At 28.3% G+C, this 20,407-nt stretch overlaps 3 protein-coding genes across 4 annotated transcripts; 1 reads left to right on the forward strand and 2 right to left on the reverse strand.

Annotated features, from left to right (window-relative positions):
- The first annotated feature begins 857 nt into the window (after positions 1-857).
- Positions 858-3,695, forward strand: LOC145190513 (uncharacterized). The gene has a single exon (XM_090089560.1). The coding sequence runs from the start codon at positions 1,061-1,063 to the stop codon at positions 2,054-2,056; it is 996 nt and encodes a 331-aa protein (XP_089945686.1). The 5' UTR covers positions 858-1,060; the 3' UTR covers positions 2,057-3,695.
- Positions 3,477-20,295, reverse strand: LOC145190223 (protein C-mannosyl-transferase DPY19L1-like). 2 transcript variants are annotated; one of them, XM_090089559.1, is made up of 26 exons: positions 20,202-20,295; positions 17,105-17,284; positions 15,907-15,994; positions 15,672-15,809; positions 15,436-15,556; positions 15,207-15,300; positions 14,473-14,530; positions 13,849-13,940; positions 13,620-13,692; positions 13,313-13,339; positions 10,715-10,792; positions 10,568-10,620; positions 10,364-10,397; positions 10,186-10,242; positions 9,740-9,820; positions 9,542-9,643; positions 9,313-9,384; positions 9,167-9,228; positions 8,873-8,894; positions 8,647-8,766; positions 8,426-8,527; positions 8,173-8,214; positions 6,958-6,988; positions 6,780-6,879; positions 6,083-6,208; positions 3,477-3,998 (listed from the first exon to the last, which is right to left on the reverse strand). In XM_090089559.1, exons 3-26 carry the CDS (start codon positions 15,976-15,978, stop codon positions 3,854-3,856), a joined length of 1,902 nt encoding a protein of 633 aa, XP_089945685.1. In that variant the 5' UTR covers positions 15,979-15,994; positions 17,105-17,284; positions 20,202-20,295; the 3' UTR covers positions 3,477-3,853. The 2 variants fall into 2 exon arrangements, with proteins under 2 accessions (XP_089945685.1, XP_089945684.1); XM_090089558.1 differs by lacking the exon at positions 20,202-20,295 and adding an exon at positions 16,269-16,293 and having other exon boundaries at positions 17,135-17,319.
- LOC145190214 (S-adenosylmethionine sensor upstream of mTORC1-like) lies at positions 18,736-20,091 on the reverse strand. The gene has a single exon (XM_080067016.2). The coding sequence runs from the start codon at positions 19,826-19,828 to the stop codon at positions 18,761-18,763; it is 1,068 nt and encodes a 355-aa protein (XP_079923142.2). The 5' UTR covers positions 19,829-20,091; the 3' UTR covers positions 18,736-18,760.
- Positions 20,296-20,407: the final 112 nt, after the last annotated feature.

Raw genomic sequence — 20,407 nt, forward strand, 5'->3', positions numbered from 1 at the left:
TAACCTTGATTCCTACATTCTTTCTTAAATTCCTTCCTAAGTGCATTAAATATTTTTAATGAGAAAAATAAACAATTATCTTGGGAGTAACAGAACTAGAAAATAACTTCGTTATTAATCTTAAGATCTGCAAGATCAATAGCATTTCTGTGTTCTTTTAGGATATTTCATCCGGAATCATAGATAATAACTATTTCCCTTAATTGCTTATAAATATTTACAAATAAAAAACAATTTCCCTTTTTACTTAACTTCTTATTTTTTGGTGCAATTTATTAATTAATTAAAGCGAACTCCTTTGTTTGCATTTATAGTATTCTACTTTTCAAGACTACTCTCTCTCTCTCTCTATATATATATAAAAGACATTTCACTGGATATTATTCTATTTCAGTAAACTCGCAAATTTGGTAATATTTTAAGCAATTGCTATAAGGTAAACACTAAAATCGAAATACCTAATTTATGCAAAGTCAAATACGTTAAAATATATTTAAATAAATCAACCCTGAAAACTATAACTAGAAGCCATAAAAATAATTAAATTGAATATATCGACGTTTTAACTTAATAAATTGGTATTGATTATTTATTCTCGTAATTCGTTGTTGGAGGTCAAAATCTACACCTAACCAATCATTTTTAAGCTTGATCTTTAGAAGGACTGCTCAAGAAGTGTCTTATCTTTATGTCATTAAAGAACACAAGCGAAGCAACGCGAACGAAGCAATACGAACGGAGCAAAGCACAGCTATTGTGTCATTTAATGTATAGAGAAACAGCGAAGAAAAATATTTGTTGTTAAATGCTCTGATTCCAAAACAAATAATATGTCATTTGATTTTTTCAACTTTTTTTTTTTTTTCTTAAAAAAAAAACAAAACATTAAAATTAAAAAAAAAAAACAACTGAAAGAAGCCATCTTTATATAAAATTTATATTATCCTTATATTGTCCTCAAGAATATTTAAGATTGTTTATTAAGTAGAGCTAAACTTGTTTAGCAAGGATATAAATTCGAGAGAATATCACGTTTTGTGCTTCGGAGTGGAAACTTGAAATGATTTCAGAAATACTTGTCTTTGCTATTTCAACATTGTTAAAACTTGCATTGCCTCAGTCACTGGATTGCTTTGATGCAGCTCCAACGTGGACCTGCTATTCCTTATCATTAAACCGCATGTGCAGAGACTTGGCTCATTACCAATACATGGAATCTAATTGTAGAAAAACTTGTGGATTTTGTTCCATTACAGCAAAGTTACCTTTTGCTCAACCTGTAATGAGCATTGACTGTAAAGATAAACGTCATCAATGCTCTTCATGGAAAGATTATTGTCACCAAGAGAGTAACTATTATAACTTCATGGTGAGTAATTGTAGAAAAACATGCATGTTCTGCTCTGAAGATAATTGCATTGATTTACATGGAAAATGTTCATCTTATGAAAAATTAGGTTATTGCTCTACATCAAACAAATATTTCTCGTTTATGCAAGATAAATGTCGGTCTTCGTGCGGTTTTTGCAAACAAACATATGAAAACGCAATTAAGAAGGATTTTAAAGATGCAGTGAAAGAGTTCTACTGTAATTTTGAAATAAACGAATGTGATTGGACAAACGAACACTTTGAAGATACCGCAGACTGGAAAGTCGGGGAAACTAAGGGAGGACCTCGATCAAACTTTAACACTTCTAATAGCTATTTATATTTGCAAACTGAGTATGAAAGCTATGTTGGAAAACTTCTGCTACCATGGCAACTTGTTCTTCCGGATTCTAATGTCGATATAGGTAAAATGTGTTTACATTTAGAACTGCAAATGAGCGGTGGAAAATTATCTATAAAACAAGTTGAAAATCCTTCCAGCGAAAACAAGAACCCTTTACCACGCGTAATATATTTATCAGAGAAAGTTACAAAGGAGTGGACTGATGTTCAAGTTACGGTTAACGTTAACTCAAGAAATAATCTATTAATAGAAGGAACAAAAGGTCGACCAGGAACATACATAGTCATTGATAATTTATTTTTTGTATTAGGTAAATGTTAAGGAAAACACTTCTAAAAAAGTTTAAACATTCAAATAAATTATATCATGAAAAAAAAGTTTTTTTTTCTACTTTTACGTCTCAAATACTTGGTTAACAAGCTTTTACACAGTTTGTAGTCTAACTGATTCAGATCTGGGTTTCCCGATGGCTGAGAATCATTAGAAGTTAACTCTAGAACGTTATTTTTGAACCATTTTTCAGTCAAATTTGCCATATGGACCAGAGTAGAGTCTTTATGCAAGGTCTACGGCTTGTTTTCAAATCGAAATCGTTTTGAGAGGCTTCATAACCTTTTCCAACACTTTTGCCGAAGTTTTGTCTACTCTTTTTGCTAAAATGAAGCTTTGCGATTCCAGATTTAGAGTGAGATAGATAAATTATTTCGAGATGTCATCCATCATGACAAAAATTTCTGCTTCTTTGATGGTTTTCAGTCGGTTCGAAACTTCACCGTCCTAATGGCTTGTAGCGTTTATACAACGCGCGGACGGCCGGGCCTCGGAGGTTCGATTTTGGACAGAGCGGTAGCATGGTCTTAAAGATAATAACACGATTTTTCGAACGAGCCCTGTTCCATGATTGTAAACAACTGGTGCCAGAAACCTTCTATGAGGAAAATATGTCACATAACCGCCAAGACGAAGTGAATGCACTCAACAGTTCTCTCACAGTAAATACGTTTAGTCGTGAAACAAGAGAATTGAGACTATTAGGTAAATCTGAATTTAGTTAACTAAATAGTTGCTAATGTCTTGATTACCCAAAAATCACATTCTCGTTATGATTTTAAAATATTATCTTTAGCAATTTAAACTTGTATATACAGTTTTTTCATTTGAACTTAAACAAAATTAATATTAAAACTACAACTGCTAAAAAAAAAAAAACTGTTCATAAAAACGTAAGTATATTTCCAATTTAGATTTTAATTTTGAAGAAGACAAAAAAGGCAGTTGGTTACTGTTAATGAGTGATAACATTAAAAAAAGAATAAATGCAGCATAAATTAAAAAATGATTAAATGCAGCATGAATTATGGATCTTGAATTACAAAGATTGCGACAAGTTCAATTAACTCCAGGCAGCATGTTTTTGTATGAAATTTAGATGAATTATAGTTTGTGTGATTGTCCACAAAATGATTAGTGCATACTGAAATTATCCTGATTGTGATGTGAAGTTGCGTGTTGTAGGATTTTTAGGCGGAATCCTTGCTTTACCTTTAATATTTTATGACTCTTCCAGCCTTTAGGGGTTTCTAGAGGTTGAAGATTTGAAGTGGAATTAGAAATAAAATTCCCTTTTGGTCCTCATGTTCCTAAACCCTGAACTTTCACGCATCAAACTTCCTAAAGCAAGCTACATACCGGGAACGTTTTTAGAGATGTTTCTATCATAGATAATAATTCATTCTGAAAGTTATATTTTTTAAAAATCTCATCTAAGATTCCATAAAGTTTAAATATCCGTTTACAATTTCCGAAAATTCCTAATAAATAAAATTTCGAAGAAATTACATCAAAAAGTAGTGCATTCGTACGAAATAAACGTGAAAAAAAGACAAAATGTGGAGATTCCTGTCATAAATAATTTTGCTCCACTTGTTAAAAAATACTAAAAATACTATTGATGCTGAACCGGTTCATTTTAATCAAAGGTTTCAGCATTTAGCTAATAAATTTTAGAAAATTTGAAATTAATTCCCTTTTTTTTCACCTAAATTTTTAAAAAAGATGCGAATTGATCTATTCATACTGTAAACTCTACATCTCCGTTAAACAGTGCTTGGAATATCATTAAACCTTCAGTACATGATAGACGTCATTCATCCAAACTCTACGAAACGGTTGCGGCTTTTCGGCTAGAACATTGCATAATGGAGGTTTTCCCATGTTTTGATAATCTTCATTATCCCATACTTCTGGCAAGCCGCAACCCTCTCTAAAATAAGGAAACTTATTTTAGAAAGTCTCAGTACGCGATCTTTATAAACTTTAAAACGCTTTACATTTCAAAAAATTGATGAGTTAAGATCCTGCATAAATGAATGTAAATAAAGGCATTAAGTTTAAACATCATAATTTGTTTTCATCTTAATCAGTCCATAAAATTGTGGGCACAAGTGCACTTTCGCAACCCCTTTTTCTTACTTCAGATTAAGAAAGATTGCTGTTTAAAATAAAGAAAATTGGTGCCCATTTTTTTTTTTTTGACCAACGCAAAGTACTCTAATTTTAACTTGAAGAGAAATGAAAAGACTACCAAAACTTTCTCCATTTTTTCAACATTCCATAACACAGGACAGCAAAAAAAAGAAAAAAAAATTGCATAAGACATTTAAACTGCTTTTTGTTTATTTAATGCTGATTTCAAATCTAAGCATTTTCGTCGGTTTCCGTCCCAAATAGCTCATTCTGTTTATTTTGAAACAGATTTTACTTAAGACTTAGCATGGCATTAAAAAATGCTTAACTTGATTAAATATCAAGAACACAGCGTAGATTATTTGTGTAGATCTAAAAATGTTTAACTTTCTCCTAGCTAAGCAGAGTTTTTAATAAACTTCTGTGCTATCTCTGTACAAAGAATAGTGGAGCAAGAAATCAACAGTGAATACAAAAAGAATGGCGCCTTATAATACTCTCACAATCAGCATGCCAAATATTGTGAATGAAACCATGTTTAAAGTTTTTCCATCACTCCATCAACTTTGTTCTTTATTTCATTTTATGGATTTCAAGTATGATTTCTTTTTATGGGTGAATCTTATACAGACATTTGAAAATTTGTCTCTAAAAGTTTAAAATAAACTGAACTGAAATTGTTAGTTAAGAATGTAAATCCCAGAAAATATCACGTTTTGTGCTTCTGAAAGGAAATTTAAAATGATTTTTGAAACACTCGTCTTTGTACTTCTGAGTTTTGTTATTTAATTTTTTCTGCCTAAAGTAACAACCTCTATACTCCCATTTAATGCTCCAAACAAAGTCCACTCCCTGCAGATTTTTGCTTTAAAAAGAAAACAAAATTCTAGAACTATAAACACACACTTAAGAAGACATTTTAAAAACATTTTCATTGAACAAACCTTATAAAATCTTATATTAAAGTATTTGAATATTAAAAATACTTTTAGAAGATTTATAAGATTATATTAAGAGGTATTAACAATTATTTTACTAATTTTGTATTTAACTACTTCATGTATTCACATGGGTATTCATTTGCCTACCTTTCAACATCGAACTTTAAGTTTAAAGGCTGTGACTGTGAGAGCTATGGCAATTTGCACAGTTGAAATTGAAGGTTGAAGCAACAAAACAAAAATGTTGTTGAGAAAATGGTGAATATTAGTGTTTTGGTAGGTTATTTTTTTTCTTCAAGTTTAAATTCGATTACCTTGAATTAGTCAAAAAACAAAATTGATACCAATTTTTTTCATTTTAAACAATCTTGCAGTAAAAAAATTAGGAAGCAAAAGTGCAATTCTCTGTTATGTGAAGCATTGTTTAGAAGAAAGTTTTCTCTGATCTACATTTTGTTGATTGCATACAAAATAGGGAAAAAACAAATTTTTCCTTAATTTTTTCCCTTTCATTTTCCCTTTGAACTATATTTACTTTTTTTTCTAAAATGGTGGTTATCAAAAAAGAAACTAAATCCTATATAAACCTCTGATCCAAGTTATTTGTTTGTTTTTTTTAACTGAGCAAAATATAATTGATTTTTTTTGTATGCTTTAGGATTGAGAAGGCTATTAGGTCACTTTTTAAAACAATAATAATGTAAATACAATGGTTGAGCTAAATACCTCAATAAATGTTAAATGACTTCTGAAAAAGTTTACTAAACTTAAATTTAAAACAGTTGTAAATTTTTGCTTTAAGATTTTTTTGAAACTACTTTGTTAAAAAAAAATTAGCAGAGCCGAATTTAGATTTGAACTGATGGTAAAATTGGATCACCTAATTTAGCTATGAAGTTTAACTATGAAGTAGTAAAAAAATACTTCCAAGATGTGTTACCTTTGTCTCCGATTACACCATGAAGGTTCTAATATAACATATGTGACACCCATATCAACCATTTCACTGTGATAGAAAGTTGCATTTTTGCGACTATACAATTGATATACACGTTTTGTTCGAGCTCTGTAGGAAAAATACATAAAAAATACGTAAAAAAAATTGCAAGTGAAAGTTTCACAAAAACGCAAAAGATTTTTCAAATAAAAACTCTGAAAAAATTTAAAAAAAAAAGAAAAAAAATTAAACCAATTAACTTATTTAAAAATGTAAAATAAAAAAATCTTAGTATCTTCTTTAGTAATAATGAAGTTCAGACGCCCAAATAACCATGAAAATGCTGAAGTAGAAAACTCCTTAGAAATAAAAACTTGGGATGTTTACTTAAAAAGTTGTGAACACAATTAATAGTGAGACACCTAGCAAAAGGCAGTAAACAAATTCAAAAAAATCGAGAAGAAATCAAGGGAAGTATATTCATTATCCAGATTAAAATCCTCTTCAACAAACTCTTTTCAAACTAAATAATAACTACTCCATCCCACTTCTAACTATTATTTTCTCTTTTTAAAGAAAATGAATTTAAGAGTACAAGCGATTAATGCTTGTGACCATGTATTACAACTTTATTAAGTAATATGCTACACTTTTTTCTAAAATCTTTCATAAATTTTGTAAAGTCAATAACATATATTACCTTAATCCAACATCTTCATAATGAGGATGATTAACAATAGGTCGGTTACAAGATAATTTAATTCCTGCCATAGTTGGCATGGCACCTGCAAACACAGCATCTAGGAACAAATTGGTTTAATAAGAAAGAATAACAATGTTAAAGCTAAAAACTATTTAACTTTCTTATTTACACTTACTGGGTTCAGTGTTAGCATTGATCCATTCAATCTAAAGAAAATAGCAACAAATTCTTACTCAAGAATATCAAGATGTTTTAGTCCTCTAGAAAAGTTTCAATTTTTTATGCACAAACACAAGTGGACAAATGATTTTGTTTAAAGTTACATGGTGAAACCCTGTCTAATATTAAAAAAAGTTAAACTGAACAAATTTAGGTTGCTTTGCAAGATGATAAGAGATTTTTTTAAATTTAACAAGATGGTTATTGAGGAAATACACCCTTATAACTAATGCTACAGTCTAAAAGATCAAAATTTTCATGCAATCATTCCATATTTGTAATTTTGTGCTTTTGCATTTCTTAGTATTCTTTAAATCATCTGCAAACAATTCCAATGCTCTTCTTTGTCCAACATTTAGTTTGTGAAGTTCGAGTCTTTTATTAACTTTGTGATCTGTGGTTTTAAAAAAAAAAACAGCATTTTTTGATCATAACTCAAAGTAATCCTTAATGATTTTTAAAAGTTGTTTTATTAGACCTAATTTGATATAAAGAGGAGGAAAGATGTTTTTTTTTTTTGCCCAAGCTCTACCAGTGTTGGTTTACTACATTTTCATCAACAAATTGTCCGACAGGCCAATTTTCCCAATTATTAAAATATAGCCAGGCTAATGATAAGCATAAGGGGCACAAAATTCAGTAATAAATCAAACCACATGAACATATGATTACTTAGAGATTTTTTTTCTTGAAAAATAACTCTTCATAATTCTATAGTTAAAATTCTCACATTAAATACTTTATTAGATTAAATTTAATAAAAATCAATGTAATTTTAGTATTAATTTTGAAAAATTTATTGTGGACCTATAAAATAAAAGATATGATATGATGACATTTAAATCAATGATCAAATTCAATTCAGCAGAAAAAGGCAAATTTTGTCAATCAATGTCAGTTTACCAACAACAAACATCAATCAGTTTTAGATGACAAAACACCTGATTAACCTTTAAGGGCAACCAATTTAAATTGATCAAATTGTATCTGATTTATTATTTCATATAGTGCATGTACTACTTCATATAGTGTCCTTCCACTTACTATACAAATATAAAAGCCATTTTTTAGCATATACATTTGGAACATCATAATGTGCAGATTTTACACCTAATAGTTTTAGCAAAAAGTCATTGATACATAATTATAACAAATTGATACATAATTATACCAAATTTTCCATTTCAATATTACTGTATGATCCTTTCATATTCTAAAAAAAAAATATAAAAACAATATTAAAAAGAGTTTTTCAACAAAGGAAAAAACAATTGTGCTAAGGAATAAAACCTTAAAGAATGAAACAAGAAAAGAAGTTTAAAAACCGCAGAATAATTTCTGTAAAAATGTGACAATGCTAACAAGTATAGAAAGCAAAATTAAAGTTATGTAAGAGAGTAAGGAATTGCTAATTTTCCACTTACAAACTGATGACTTAAATTCTTGAAACCTTGAAAAGTCATTCCAGCTAGCAGTAAAAACACGATAGAAAATTGCACAGATCTTTGGCCAACAAAGCCAAACACCTAAAATAGCAACAAAAAAAATTTTTTTTACAAAAAAATTAAAATAAAATTTTAAGGTTTTTAAACTAAAATTATCTAGACATAAATTACAAATGAAATTAAATAGCAAATTAAATGACCTGTTTAGAAGCCAGAAGACTTGCAAGAATGCAAAGGGCAGGTGTACCAAATAACTTCAAGCGCATAATCATTATTGACATCACCATGTAAGCTACAGTTTGTAACAACCAGTAAAAATGCTGAAAAGGATTGTGTGACATTAGATTTTCTTTAGCAATAAGTTTTAACTTGACAAAAACAATCCTAAAAAACAAAACTGAAAAAAGAACTAAAAAAAAAACTAACCTCTGTATATGGCTTTATAGGGCTGAAAAAAAAGAAACAATTCATTATATATATATATATATATATATATCTTTCAATTAGATTTTAATTAATATTGTAATATTATTTAAAAGTAAACAGTGCAAAAAAATTTTTAATATATTTAGCAGAGATTCTTAGAAACATTTAAACTATTGGAACATGGAACAGCTTTTAGGTTCTAAGTACATGATGTGTAACAGGAAAAATTATATTTTTGAGATTTGAAAAATAACATTTGAAACTGAAAGAATTGATTTAACAAAGATAAATTACCACTCAGCAGACTCCATAATTTCTTCATTAAGAATCCAATACTTCCATTCATTTATAAAGACCTGAAGGAAAATACCCAAAATAATAAAATTTTTTAAAATATTTTTTGATGACATCATACAAAAAGGAAGATATTTAAAGTTTACCTTTATAAATATGATTATACCAACAAAGATTGCAGTAGGAAGAAGAAGAGTTTTTGTCACATTACTAACATACTAAATAAAAAATGTTTTGTGAATTTTTTTATTTTTAAAGTATGCAAGAATTTTTTATTGAAAAAATGCCTCAAATTAGTGAAGATTTAAATATTTTAAGAGTTATGCTTTATGAAATTATTCAAAAAATATCAAAAAATAAGAAAAAAAAAACAACCTCAAAACCCAAAAAATCAAACTCCGGAGCACAGACATAAAGCAGCGTGTGAAAGTCTTTGTAATCTGTAAACTTTGATTTCAGAATATCAAAAATATGAGCCTGAAAAAAAAAAAAAAAAAAAAAAAATCAAAAATTACTCTACTTATAGAGATAAAACAAAAAAATACAAATAAATAAAATAAGAAAGTCACATACATCATCTTTTATTTGAAACAATTTAGCAGTTCCAACTTTAATAAGCACAGAAAAAAATGAGAAGAATGCTGCTTGCGATACCTGAAAACAAAAAAGGTATCATACAGTTAGAACTAAAAAAATTTGAAATTCTGAGACCCGTATTAGGTCAATTTTGAAAAAGATTTTTTTAAAAAAAAAAACATTGCAAAAATAAAATTGACACACTACATCAAGGTTGGAAACAAGGCTTTTATGCTATTGTAGTTTAATGTATTGAACTATTTTAGTGTATTAATTTAATGTATTTATTGTAGTTTAGCAAAATCTTCAACAGTCACAAAAACGATTAAAAAAAACAGACTATTCTTTTATTTGTAACTTTTAAATTTTTTCCATGACATAAGCATCGCTTAGTTACAAACACATTAAAACATGATGAGTTGTAACTAAATAAGAAAACTTACCCAAATTAAAATACGATGAGGCAATTTTTCAAAATAAGCTTCCAACTTGATCACTATCTAAAAGTTAAATATATTTATAAAAAAAGATTTATTAATATAAATAAATTGATTTCAAGCTTTTTTGAACAAGTTAACAATTTTCGAATAAGTTTATTAAACTATTAACAATATAACTTACTAATGCAGATATCATGGCGGCCATAAAAAATGAACTAGATGTAAAAAAGTAAAATTTCATTTAAACACAGAGTACAGCAATAATGAGCCATATATAATGATTGCAACATAATAAACTTTACAACTTTTTACAAACTGCAACTGAGGACTTCATCACATTAGGCAATAATATTTGAGAAGCAGTCTATACTGTAAACAAACTTACCTAATTAACAATGTGTTGGCAAACTGGGCAACAAAGTTCAAAAAGTGAGATATCTAAAAAAGTCATTAACAGTCATTAAATCTGAAATGGTTTCAAACATAACAGAATTTATAATATAGGAAATTATATGAACAGTATAACACTTACTAAAAGCCCATTTAAGATGACATTTAACCTCCTTGCATCAATAAACTTTAACAAATACAAACCAAACAATGCACACACCTAAAAGAATTTATTTTTGAAGTATAAATAAAAAAATTTGTAAATTTCAGAAGAGAGAAAAAAAAAAATTAATTCATATAATCATGAAATTTATCTCAGAAAACTTATTATGCTAACTTAAAAGACTAATGCATAAAATGTAGATCCTTCAAAAGTAGGGTAAAGCAGGATGAATAATATGAAATTTAAATTGTTCCTTTTCATGAATGGTAGGTAACATATTTTGCTTTGAGGGGAAAATCATTATTCTAAAAAATATGGAGCACCATAGTAACAAAAATGCTTAAAAGTTACAACAGAAAACATGAAAAATATAAAAATGGGGACAATAAATACCAACATCTCAATCTATAGCACACTTAAGGCATGCAGTGTCATCATTTTCATGAGTGGCATTATTTGGCATTAATTTTCATTTTTTGATTGTCTTTTTTCTTTTTGATTATTACTTTTAGAGATTCTTCTTTCAATTGATTTAAACATGCATTTGATGTTAAGCTTTAGCAAAACCTAATGACTTAAGTTTATCTTACGCACTCAGAAGTTTTTTTAAATTTGGACTGAAATTGTTTAGGAAAAGTCTCTGATGGAAGGCTCTACTTAAGATGATGTAGAAAACGACGCTGATGGTGAAGCAGATGGTATTGATATTGTTTTATCTAGTAGTAATATTGAGAAAGAAGCTTTGTGAGCGTGTTTCAAAGTACTGATGTTGAGCATGATTGTGTTATGTTGAGCATGATTGAGTAGTATGCAAAATATGTACTTCTGCAGGTTTAGCAACACTACAGAAGTACAACAGAGGAATGCATCAATGGCATTCTTGTTCAGAGGAAAATGCCTGTTCCTCTGAAACCACTTTTCACTTGCTCCTCAGTAATGGAAACCTTAAAGAGATACAAAGCAGGCCAGAAAAATAATCTTTTGATACTGGTCTATTAAGTGTTCTTAAATCAAAAGCATGACATTATTCTTTTCAGCCAACTTGATTAGAAGGATGCTAATATGTGAGAAATGGCCATCAAATATGAGGACTTAGGTGTGGCTTGCAAAATGATTTGTGTTATCTAAAAAAACGATTTTAAATCATTTCAAAAAATGAGGGGATTCCATCCAGCCCTTACTGTTAGTAATATAAGCAGCCTACATGACCACCTTTTGCCTATACAATACAAACATTTTGCTTATATAATATACAATTTTTTTTCCCTTGTAGATCAAATATGGTGGCAGTACCTGTCCACTAGCAGAGCATGCACAATTTACAATAATTTGCTAACAGCCTGAGGCACCAATGCTCTAAGGAACTCTAACAGCACCATTTTTGATAACACAACTTGTTTTTTGGGTCAGTGGTAAAACCTGATTCATTATAGTTGAATATTTGACTGGGGAGTAGAGCTGCTAGCTTGAGCCAAAAAGATCAAGCTTTTTTTTTTTTTTTTTTTTTTTTGGGGGGGGGGGGGGGGGGGGGGGAAGAGGGGGAGAAAGGGAAAGGGGGGTATGTAGTGTACATTTTTTTTTGAATTGATTGGATGGTTAGGTGCAGAAAATGCTTTCAATTTTGAATTTTTTTTTTTACATTTTGATTATCTTCCTTAACGTATAAAACAAATTTGATAAGTCATTCATACTTTAATTACCAACAATTATCAACAGATTATCAAATATTTTTAGCATAAACAGTTGCAACTCTCCATTCATTCAATCAGTTTAACATCCAACTTTTTTTCATACTTAAAATTATTTTCTTCAAACAAAATTTTCTTCTTCTGTAAGCTATTCATGTAAATGTCTATTAATATTTGAATGTCTTCATAAGTAGGATTTTCCATCTTTACCACAGGAATCATTGAACCAAGTAAACAATATTAAAACAAGGTTAGCAAACTTACCTTTATGAGACGGAAAAATCCCATTGCAGAGTTCAAAGTTCAATCTTCTCACTAAAAATCGGCTTTTTATTTCTTCTACTTACATAATTTTTTATCTGAAGAGAAATTGTCATTTTTTTCTTCCTAGGGTAGAAATACATAATAAATTGTAAAGTAACTTCTTCATTTCCTTGTTTACTGAAACAATGTGTAAAATTGTGTAAAAAAATAAAAGTGTAATTTTCTAATATAATTTTGATTCTTAGTGTAAAGTCTCATAACTCTTTAAGTAATTCCAATTATTAGATTGAGCTCTGAACTCTGCAATTTCCCAAAAAAGCTTGATCTTTTCAGATATATGAATTTAAGTATTTTCACAGCAGTATATTAAACTAACCTTTTAAGGCATGCAACCAATGAGAGATGTAGTAGAAGATGTACAAAATTATTATTAATAATTTTTTTTTATTGGCATGATATTTTGTTCTTAAAAAAGAATTCAGAATTACAATTTGTGGGCAAAAAAATCCAAAGATCTAAGCATCAAGAAACTTGGTGCAAGTTCTGCTGAAATAGAGCTTAAAGCCTGATGGGGCTACAAATCTTGCTTTACCCTATATGCTTAAAGGTGCTTTAAAAATGTTACCTGTGTAAGTAAGGCAAATTGTGCAAACTAAAAAAATATAATTCATGTAAAAATAATGATAGAAACAAAAAAAATCAAACACAAAATATACATGAAATTCAACTTATGTAAACAAATTATGAAAACTCAAAGAGTAAAAATTTTTCAAGAAAGATATTTCACATGACTTAAGATTTGATTAATGTATTTAACAAAATATTTGATTAATGTATTTAACAAAATAAAAACAAAAAAATTTATGACTTAAGAAACTCTCTTGAAGACTCCAAAAAGTAAAAAAAAAAAGTTTTTTAAAAATAGACCATACTTGCCAAGGAAGCATGAAGCAAGTAGTTATGATTGATAGTAGAATGCTGTGTTTAAAGTTTGGTGAGGGGCATCTAAAATTTAAAAGATTTTTTTAACCAAATGAATGACTTTGACATAAAGTAGTAAGAAAATTTATTCAACATAAAATTGTAAAAAAACAAACAGCCCCCTCCCACCCAAAAAAAAAAAAAAAAAAAAAATATATAATAAAGAATAGACATTCTTACTTTAACAAATAAACAACAGTAAGTAGCTGAGCAACTAGGAATGGAAATGAAAAGCTTTCACGGAGAGGAGGTGTCCACTGTACACGTGTTGCCTAGCAGATTTAATAAGGAAAAAAATCTATTATTTTATTAGATTATTTATTATTAAATCTATTTGTTAAATTATTTTTCATAAAGTAAGTTAGTTAAAATTAAAAATAATTAATAAAAATGTAATTCAAGCAAATGAAAGAATCTGTTTGAAAATTGACTGAAAATTGAATATTCAAGTGAACTCATTCTGGACTTTAAGAAGACCAAAAGTCTTTGATTGCTCAAATCTGAGCACTTTCTGTCTAAAGTTGACTGGTAGGGCTTGAAAACATTGTTCTCATAATAGGAAGTTACTCTATCATTATTGTCTATAATTTTTTGTATCTTTGAAAAGAAAAATTTTGGAAGAGGAAAATTATCACAAAATAAAAAAAACAAAAACAAAGTAGAGAAAAGTATAGAAAAAAGACAATGTAGAAATTAGACAGAATTAACAATACACTAAATATTTTAGGTTTTCCAAACCCTATACAATAATGCAATAACTTATATTAATAAAAGCCCAACAGGAAAACAATATAATTTTCGTACCTCACCAAAGTTGTAAAAAAAGCAAGTCACAGATATCACTCCTCCTAATATGCTGCCACTAAAAATGATGATGTAAAGAATAAGAATTACAAATTATCTGGAAATAATTGATTTCATTTAAATACTTAAATGAAGGAATTGAACTTGCAAAAAATGAAAAAAGCTGTTAACTTAGAAACATCTCTTTAACTTGATTTGCAATCAGTAAATTACTATTATCAAAACAACATAGATCTACAAATTACACAACTTTTACCCTACAAATTACACAACTTTTACTAATATGCACACTCGAATTAACTTAAGCAAAGTTAACCTGCAGAAATGCGCACACTCAAGTTAATTCGAGCATCAAAACTTTTTGTATATATCTTTTTTGCGCACAATTATTTGGCTGATCATGTAAAAAAAAAACAGGTTAATCCAAAACTGTTGAAATATTACATCTAATAAATAGACATTTCCCAAGTTTGGTCTCACCAACAACCAAAAAAGAGGCTGCACCACAAAGGATTTGGGGAAAAGGAAAAGAAGTGAAAGTTGGTATACTGCGCTGAACTTCGAAATATATCATACCATAGAAAAATTTTTTTTTAATAATAAATCATTTATATTTATAAAGGTAAGTTAAATTTAACCAGCCAAATAATTTACAAATATGGCAAATTAAAACTAATAGTACCTACAGATTTATACTATCATTTTATTAAACTTTATTTATGCAATTTAAGTACCTTAAATATGTGCCTAGTAGAAAAAATGCAGACATCATCAATCCATTTAACCAAAATATTGGGAAAACATAAAAATGAGCAATATCACCCATCCCTAAGAAATAGATCAATATAACTTACAATAATATTTTAAGTCTGTTTGAATAAACTATAGTAGTTATATTAGTGGTAACAATAAATGCTAACTAAAAACAAACAAAAACTAAATAATTTCTAAAAATATATTCACCTTCACAACTCTGAACTTGACTCAGACCTTCACCTCGATTTATTGTATAACAAATTTCTAATTTCATGTTGAATACTTTTCCATACCATTTGAATATTCTGAAAAGTGTTCCAAGTACAAGCTGAAAACAATAGAAACTTAAAACAAATTTTTATTTGGTGTCAGAGATTATTTGTTAACAGAATACATGTTTATTTGAAACTATAAATATGAAGTGATAAAAAAATGAAACACACTTCTGGATACAAATTAAATCTTCGCAATACATTAACTTCATCAGGATACTCAGTAATATTACATTGTAAAATCTTCATAACTCCACCAAAGTATGTTGGAGCTTCGGCAATTGTTTTGTAATATGAATAGTATAAACCCTCAAAACAAAAAATTTAACACAAAAAAATAACATTTTAAACAATTAGAACAAAGCAATAAGATACAAAAAGATTGTAAACAAGTACTTCTAAATACCATTTCAGTGCGAAATGATAACTCTCGCTCAAGAGTTGACAAATGAGAGAACTGCTTTTGATTCTCAAACATATTGGATACATGTCGGCTAAACAAGAAATGTTTTGTAATGCTGAATTCAGTTTTTATTTCTTGATGCAGTAACCAAATCGGGACAATAACTGAAAATATTCTGCACTTGGGAATTCAAAATATATATAGAACTAAATGCTTTCTAATCTTTTTGTGGATTTGTTAATGAACTACTATAAATTAACACTATCATAACAGCTATCATTTGTTCAAAAATATTACATAATACTAATAGGGTACAGTATAAAAATTTAAATTCTAGAGCAATAACTGCAGATAAAAAAACTTACCTACTCAGGTAGCCAGAAAGCATAGCTTTAAAAAAAATAAACAAAAAATTAGGAAATCATCATGATCATGATCATCATGATCATCCTCATCATGATCATGATCATCATCATTGATGAAAACATGCTTTTATATTAGGACAGATTGTAATGCTTTATACAAATTTTACTTGGTGCTGATGAAGTTGACTAATTCCTAAAACTTTCAAAATTTCCAAAACCAAACCTTTTGATTAAGTGGATTGTATTACAATTTCCAAATATATTAATCAATTTGTACCAAAATAACAAAATTATTGTAACAAAGTTAGAATAATTGCAAAGCATCATTTTATACTAATTGTTGTCTGTTATTGCAATTTTATTGCAATAATAGACAACAACTAACATAAAACAATAATAGACAAAAATAAATACCATTTCTGGTCATTTAAAATTTTCCTAAACTCATTGAAAATTGTTACATTATTTTAAACCATTTTTTGGAAGTATTGATGGAATTTTAATTTTTCAGTTTGGTGTAGGGATTCAGCTTTTCCCATCATAGACCCCTCAAACTACTTTTAAAAGAATTTCACAAAATTGTGCCAATTGTTGTTGAACTTCCCCATTTGGCTATACTACAATGGATATTTATTGTTGCTATACTACAAGTAAACTTTGATCTCCTCACCTTTTGTAATGTGTAATTTTGTCATTTATAAGAAACAAAGACAATTGTAGTTACTATGTTGATACTTGGACAAATCATTTTTAAAAACTTTAAATTAGTTTTTTTAAAAGGTAATAGTTACTGCCGAAACTTGCTATTTTTGTAAATCAGTATTTTTCAGCATTACCATCAGTATTTATATGGTTAGAAAGCTTACCAAGAAATACTACAAGCATCCAATACTTTTTATCAATTCTTGGAAGCCCATCAGATTCTAAAGCTGATTCTTTCTTATACTTGCCACTTCTTGCTTTGTTTTTAGTACTCAATGAATTTTTAACAGGTTTTTTCATTTTTTACAAACTCCCTGTACAGATATTAAAAATATATATCATTAATACTAGAAAATCAAAGTAAAAATTTAGTGACAATATCTTTAACTTTAAATGCAACATTTTACTTTACAATTTAATATAAACATTAGGGTACATCATAATAAAAAGTTTTTAAAAATGTCATTTGGGGAGTGATTTTATTATGGTCTGAGGGTTAAAGAGGGTTAAAAATGCATTATTCAACTAACAAACCTTTAAAAAATTAACTAGAAAAATGTAAAAAAACACTTATTTATGACAGAACATTAATAAAACACTTCCAACTATAATCTATGAATCATAGACCACAATTTCTTTAGTACTTGGTATTTGCTTAATATTGGAGTCTATAAAAGTTAAAAAGTTAAAATTGTTGTCAAATTATGCTTTTGACTTTTATGCTACAAATATTATTTTACAGTAAATAATAATAAGAAAAAAATGTTGTGTTGTTGAAAGTTTTAAACTAAAACAAAATTGACATTTCCTATGCAACTCATTTGACTAAATATCTCGCAATATGAAAAGATTGGCTGGAAAATGAAATTTCTACATTTTGAGATATATTGAGAAAAGGTCTACATATTGATGAAAAAATTCTTTTTCTGATGATTTTGATAGATGAGTCTTTAATTTCAAATAGATGCGAAATTTAAAAGATTGTTCTTGATCAAATGTTTTGTTTAAGAGCCCTGTAGTCATATCACAAAAAATGCTTTTAGATAAAATTTTAACTGCCTAAAATAAGTTTAGAAACATTTCAAAACAAAAGAAAAATTGCCAAACTATAAGAAGGGAAGCTAGACAAATTTTTGGATATAACAACATTTATATTAACAAATCAAACAGTGGAAGTTAAAGATACAATTATGAAATCTTTTCAAAATGGGGTATTTCATGCTCATTCTGAGTCCCTTCTCTTTTCTCCACTTGCAACCTTATTAAAAGAAACTAGAATTTTTGCAGTTAACACAATTATAAAGCTTAGAGGAGATTCAGAGCAAGATAATCTAAAATTCTGAAAACACATATATCAACTTAGAGCTAAATTTCACATGCAACATGACAAAAAAGAATTTCTAGGGAAGTACTTTACTTCCCTCTTAACACCCTTGTCAAAATATTGTAAAACAAGTAACTGAAACAAAGTTTGATTTTAGTAAAATGTTATTGTTCATCATAACCTGTTTTTCCTTAAAATTATAAGTATAGCAAGTTCTGTAGAGGATGCTGTAACAAAAAAATTACAAGCTAAGTTGATTAAAAAAAAAAGTAAAAACAAATTTTTTTTTGCAGAACACGTAAAATTAAATACTAAATAAACCTGTGAGTAGCACTAAAACTACGTGTACTATGATTTAATTTGAGTATATTAACTATTAAACTTATCTCTTATCAAGGGTAATTTCACTTAAAGCATGAAGAAAAAAAAAAAAAAAAGCAATTAAGAAAATACTGTTATATTCTAGTTAAGGGAATTCAATTTCAGCTAAATTAAAAACTTCAGCTAACTCATCAATGCTGTTTTGATGGGGAGAAAGTTTAAAACTACCACTGTCAAGATCATTGAATTCTTCATTGCAACCAAACTTATAATCGATTTCCTGAAAATCTTGTGGTATAAACAAATACTTAGAAAAATCTTTACTTGAGACTATATAATTTTCAGTTATCTTTAAATAAGCCATACAATGAAGATGGTCTAGCTTTGCATACCTATACCTTACAAAACCAATACCTTCTAAGGCATTTCGCCATGATACCATCATACTTGTATTACGATTTTGGTGAGAAGAATCTGGTGTTATTATTACAAGAAGCCCATAAAGCCGAAGAGATGTATGTGCATTAACGCAGCATTGCAAACGCTGTTCAGGAGTTGGTAAATAACATAAGAGTAATGAAAACACAACAATATCAAATACAGATTTCAATAAAAAATTATTGGCAATGTTGTCACAAAGTTGAGAGACTAAACTAGATTGGTCAGGTGTAAAATGTTTTGGAATTTCATTAAATGAAATATTAAGGAAATCAAGTTTGTAAACATCTTCAGTTGCTGGAGCAATATCGATCGGAAATACTAAAAACTGGGGGAAATCCTTGAAAGCATTAAAACAACTTCCAACATCAAGTAAAACTAATTTTTCTACAACTAATGATTTCCAGCCAATGTCAAAGTTTTTTAAAAGAGCTTCAATTGTTAACTTTTCATCTTTAGTTTCTATTTCACCTTTTTGATGTAAATTTCTAAAAAGTTGCTGTTTATATTGTCTCCGTACAGCTTTCAACATTCCACCATTATAAAAGTATTCTAAGCACACATTATGTGTCCAATTGATTCTGCTTTGTGAGGAATCTTTTGGCCAGTGCTTTAGTGCAAGAGTAGACATTGCTTTAGAGTATTCACTCAAAGTATCAGAATCTTTAAGTAAATCTGACCATACTTGATCAGGCAAAAACCCTTTTTTTACTTTATATCTCAGAGTTTTATGCAATTTTTTAACTATGTCAGCATTTTTTGTTGCTTCATCCATAGGAGAAATAACTTATTTCAACTATAAAACTCAAAAACGAAAACTATTTGAAAATAATACAGTAGTATAATAAATTATCAAAATCAGATTTTTCTATCGAATTATGTACTATTTAAAGATCTCTAATACTGAAACCTCTAATACTGACCAATACTCCAATTTTAGCTGGAAGCTGCAATTACAATACTCCAATTTTAGCTGGAATCTCATGTCGCAATTTTTCCTTACTTAAAATATTGGAAATTATTACAAAACGATAGTAACATATTTAGGTGATGCTCGCTGTTTAAAAAATGTACTTACAAAGATTATATTTTATCTATATCATTTCATCAAAATTAAATCACGAATTTAAATCATAATTATTATTTACGTAAGTGTTAGCAGTAGTCAGCTAAGATATGAAGGCATTTAGCACGGAAAAGCCAAATCGCTTAATCTTTTAGGGTATACGCAAAGACTTGCATACGGTTTTACAAATGAACTTATATTTAATAGATTGATCTTAACTCATGAATCTGAACCACGTACGTACAAGATCGGCGCTTTCTCGCTACGCACTTATTAATATACGTCATA

Source organism: Hydra viridissima, unplaced genomic scaffold (genome assembly GCF_058129835.1).
Source record: "Hydra viridissima isolate aposymbiotic clone 2 unplaced genomic scaffold, HvirCarnegie_v1 scaffold_6, whole genome shotgun sequence".
NCBI lineage: Eukaryota > Metazoa > Cnidaria > Hydrozoa > Anthoathecata > Hydridae > Hydra > Hydra viridissima.

Bases quoted from the DNA above. Each gene is read 5' to 3' on its own strand.
- LOC145190513 (XM_090089560.1), top strand. From the start codon at position 1,061: ATGATTTCAGAAATACTTGTCTTTGCTATTTCAACATTGTTAAAACTT.
- LOC145190223 (XM_090089558.1), bottom strand. From the start codon at position 17,270: ATGAAAAAACCTGTTAAAAATTCATTGAGTACTAAAAACAAAGCAAGA. The intron at 16,294-17,134 runs GTAAGCTTTCTA...TTTTTTTTAAAG, and splicing joins GATGCTTGTAGTATTTCTTG to CTATGCTTTCTGGCTACCTG. The intron at 10,621-10,714 runs GTAAGTGTTATA...TGACTTTTTTAG, and splicing joins TCATCTTAAATGGGCTTTTA to ATATCTCACTTTTTGAACTT.
- LOC145190214 (XM_080067016.2), bottom strand. From the start codon at position 19,828: ATGGATGAAGCAACAAAAAATGCTGACATAGTTAAAAAATTGCATAAA.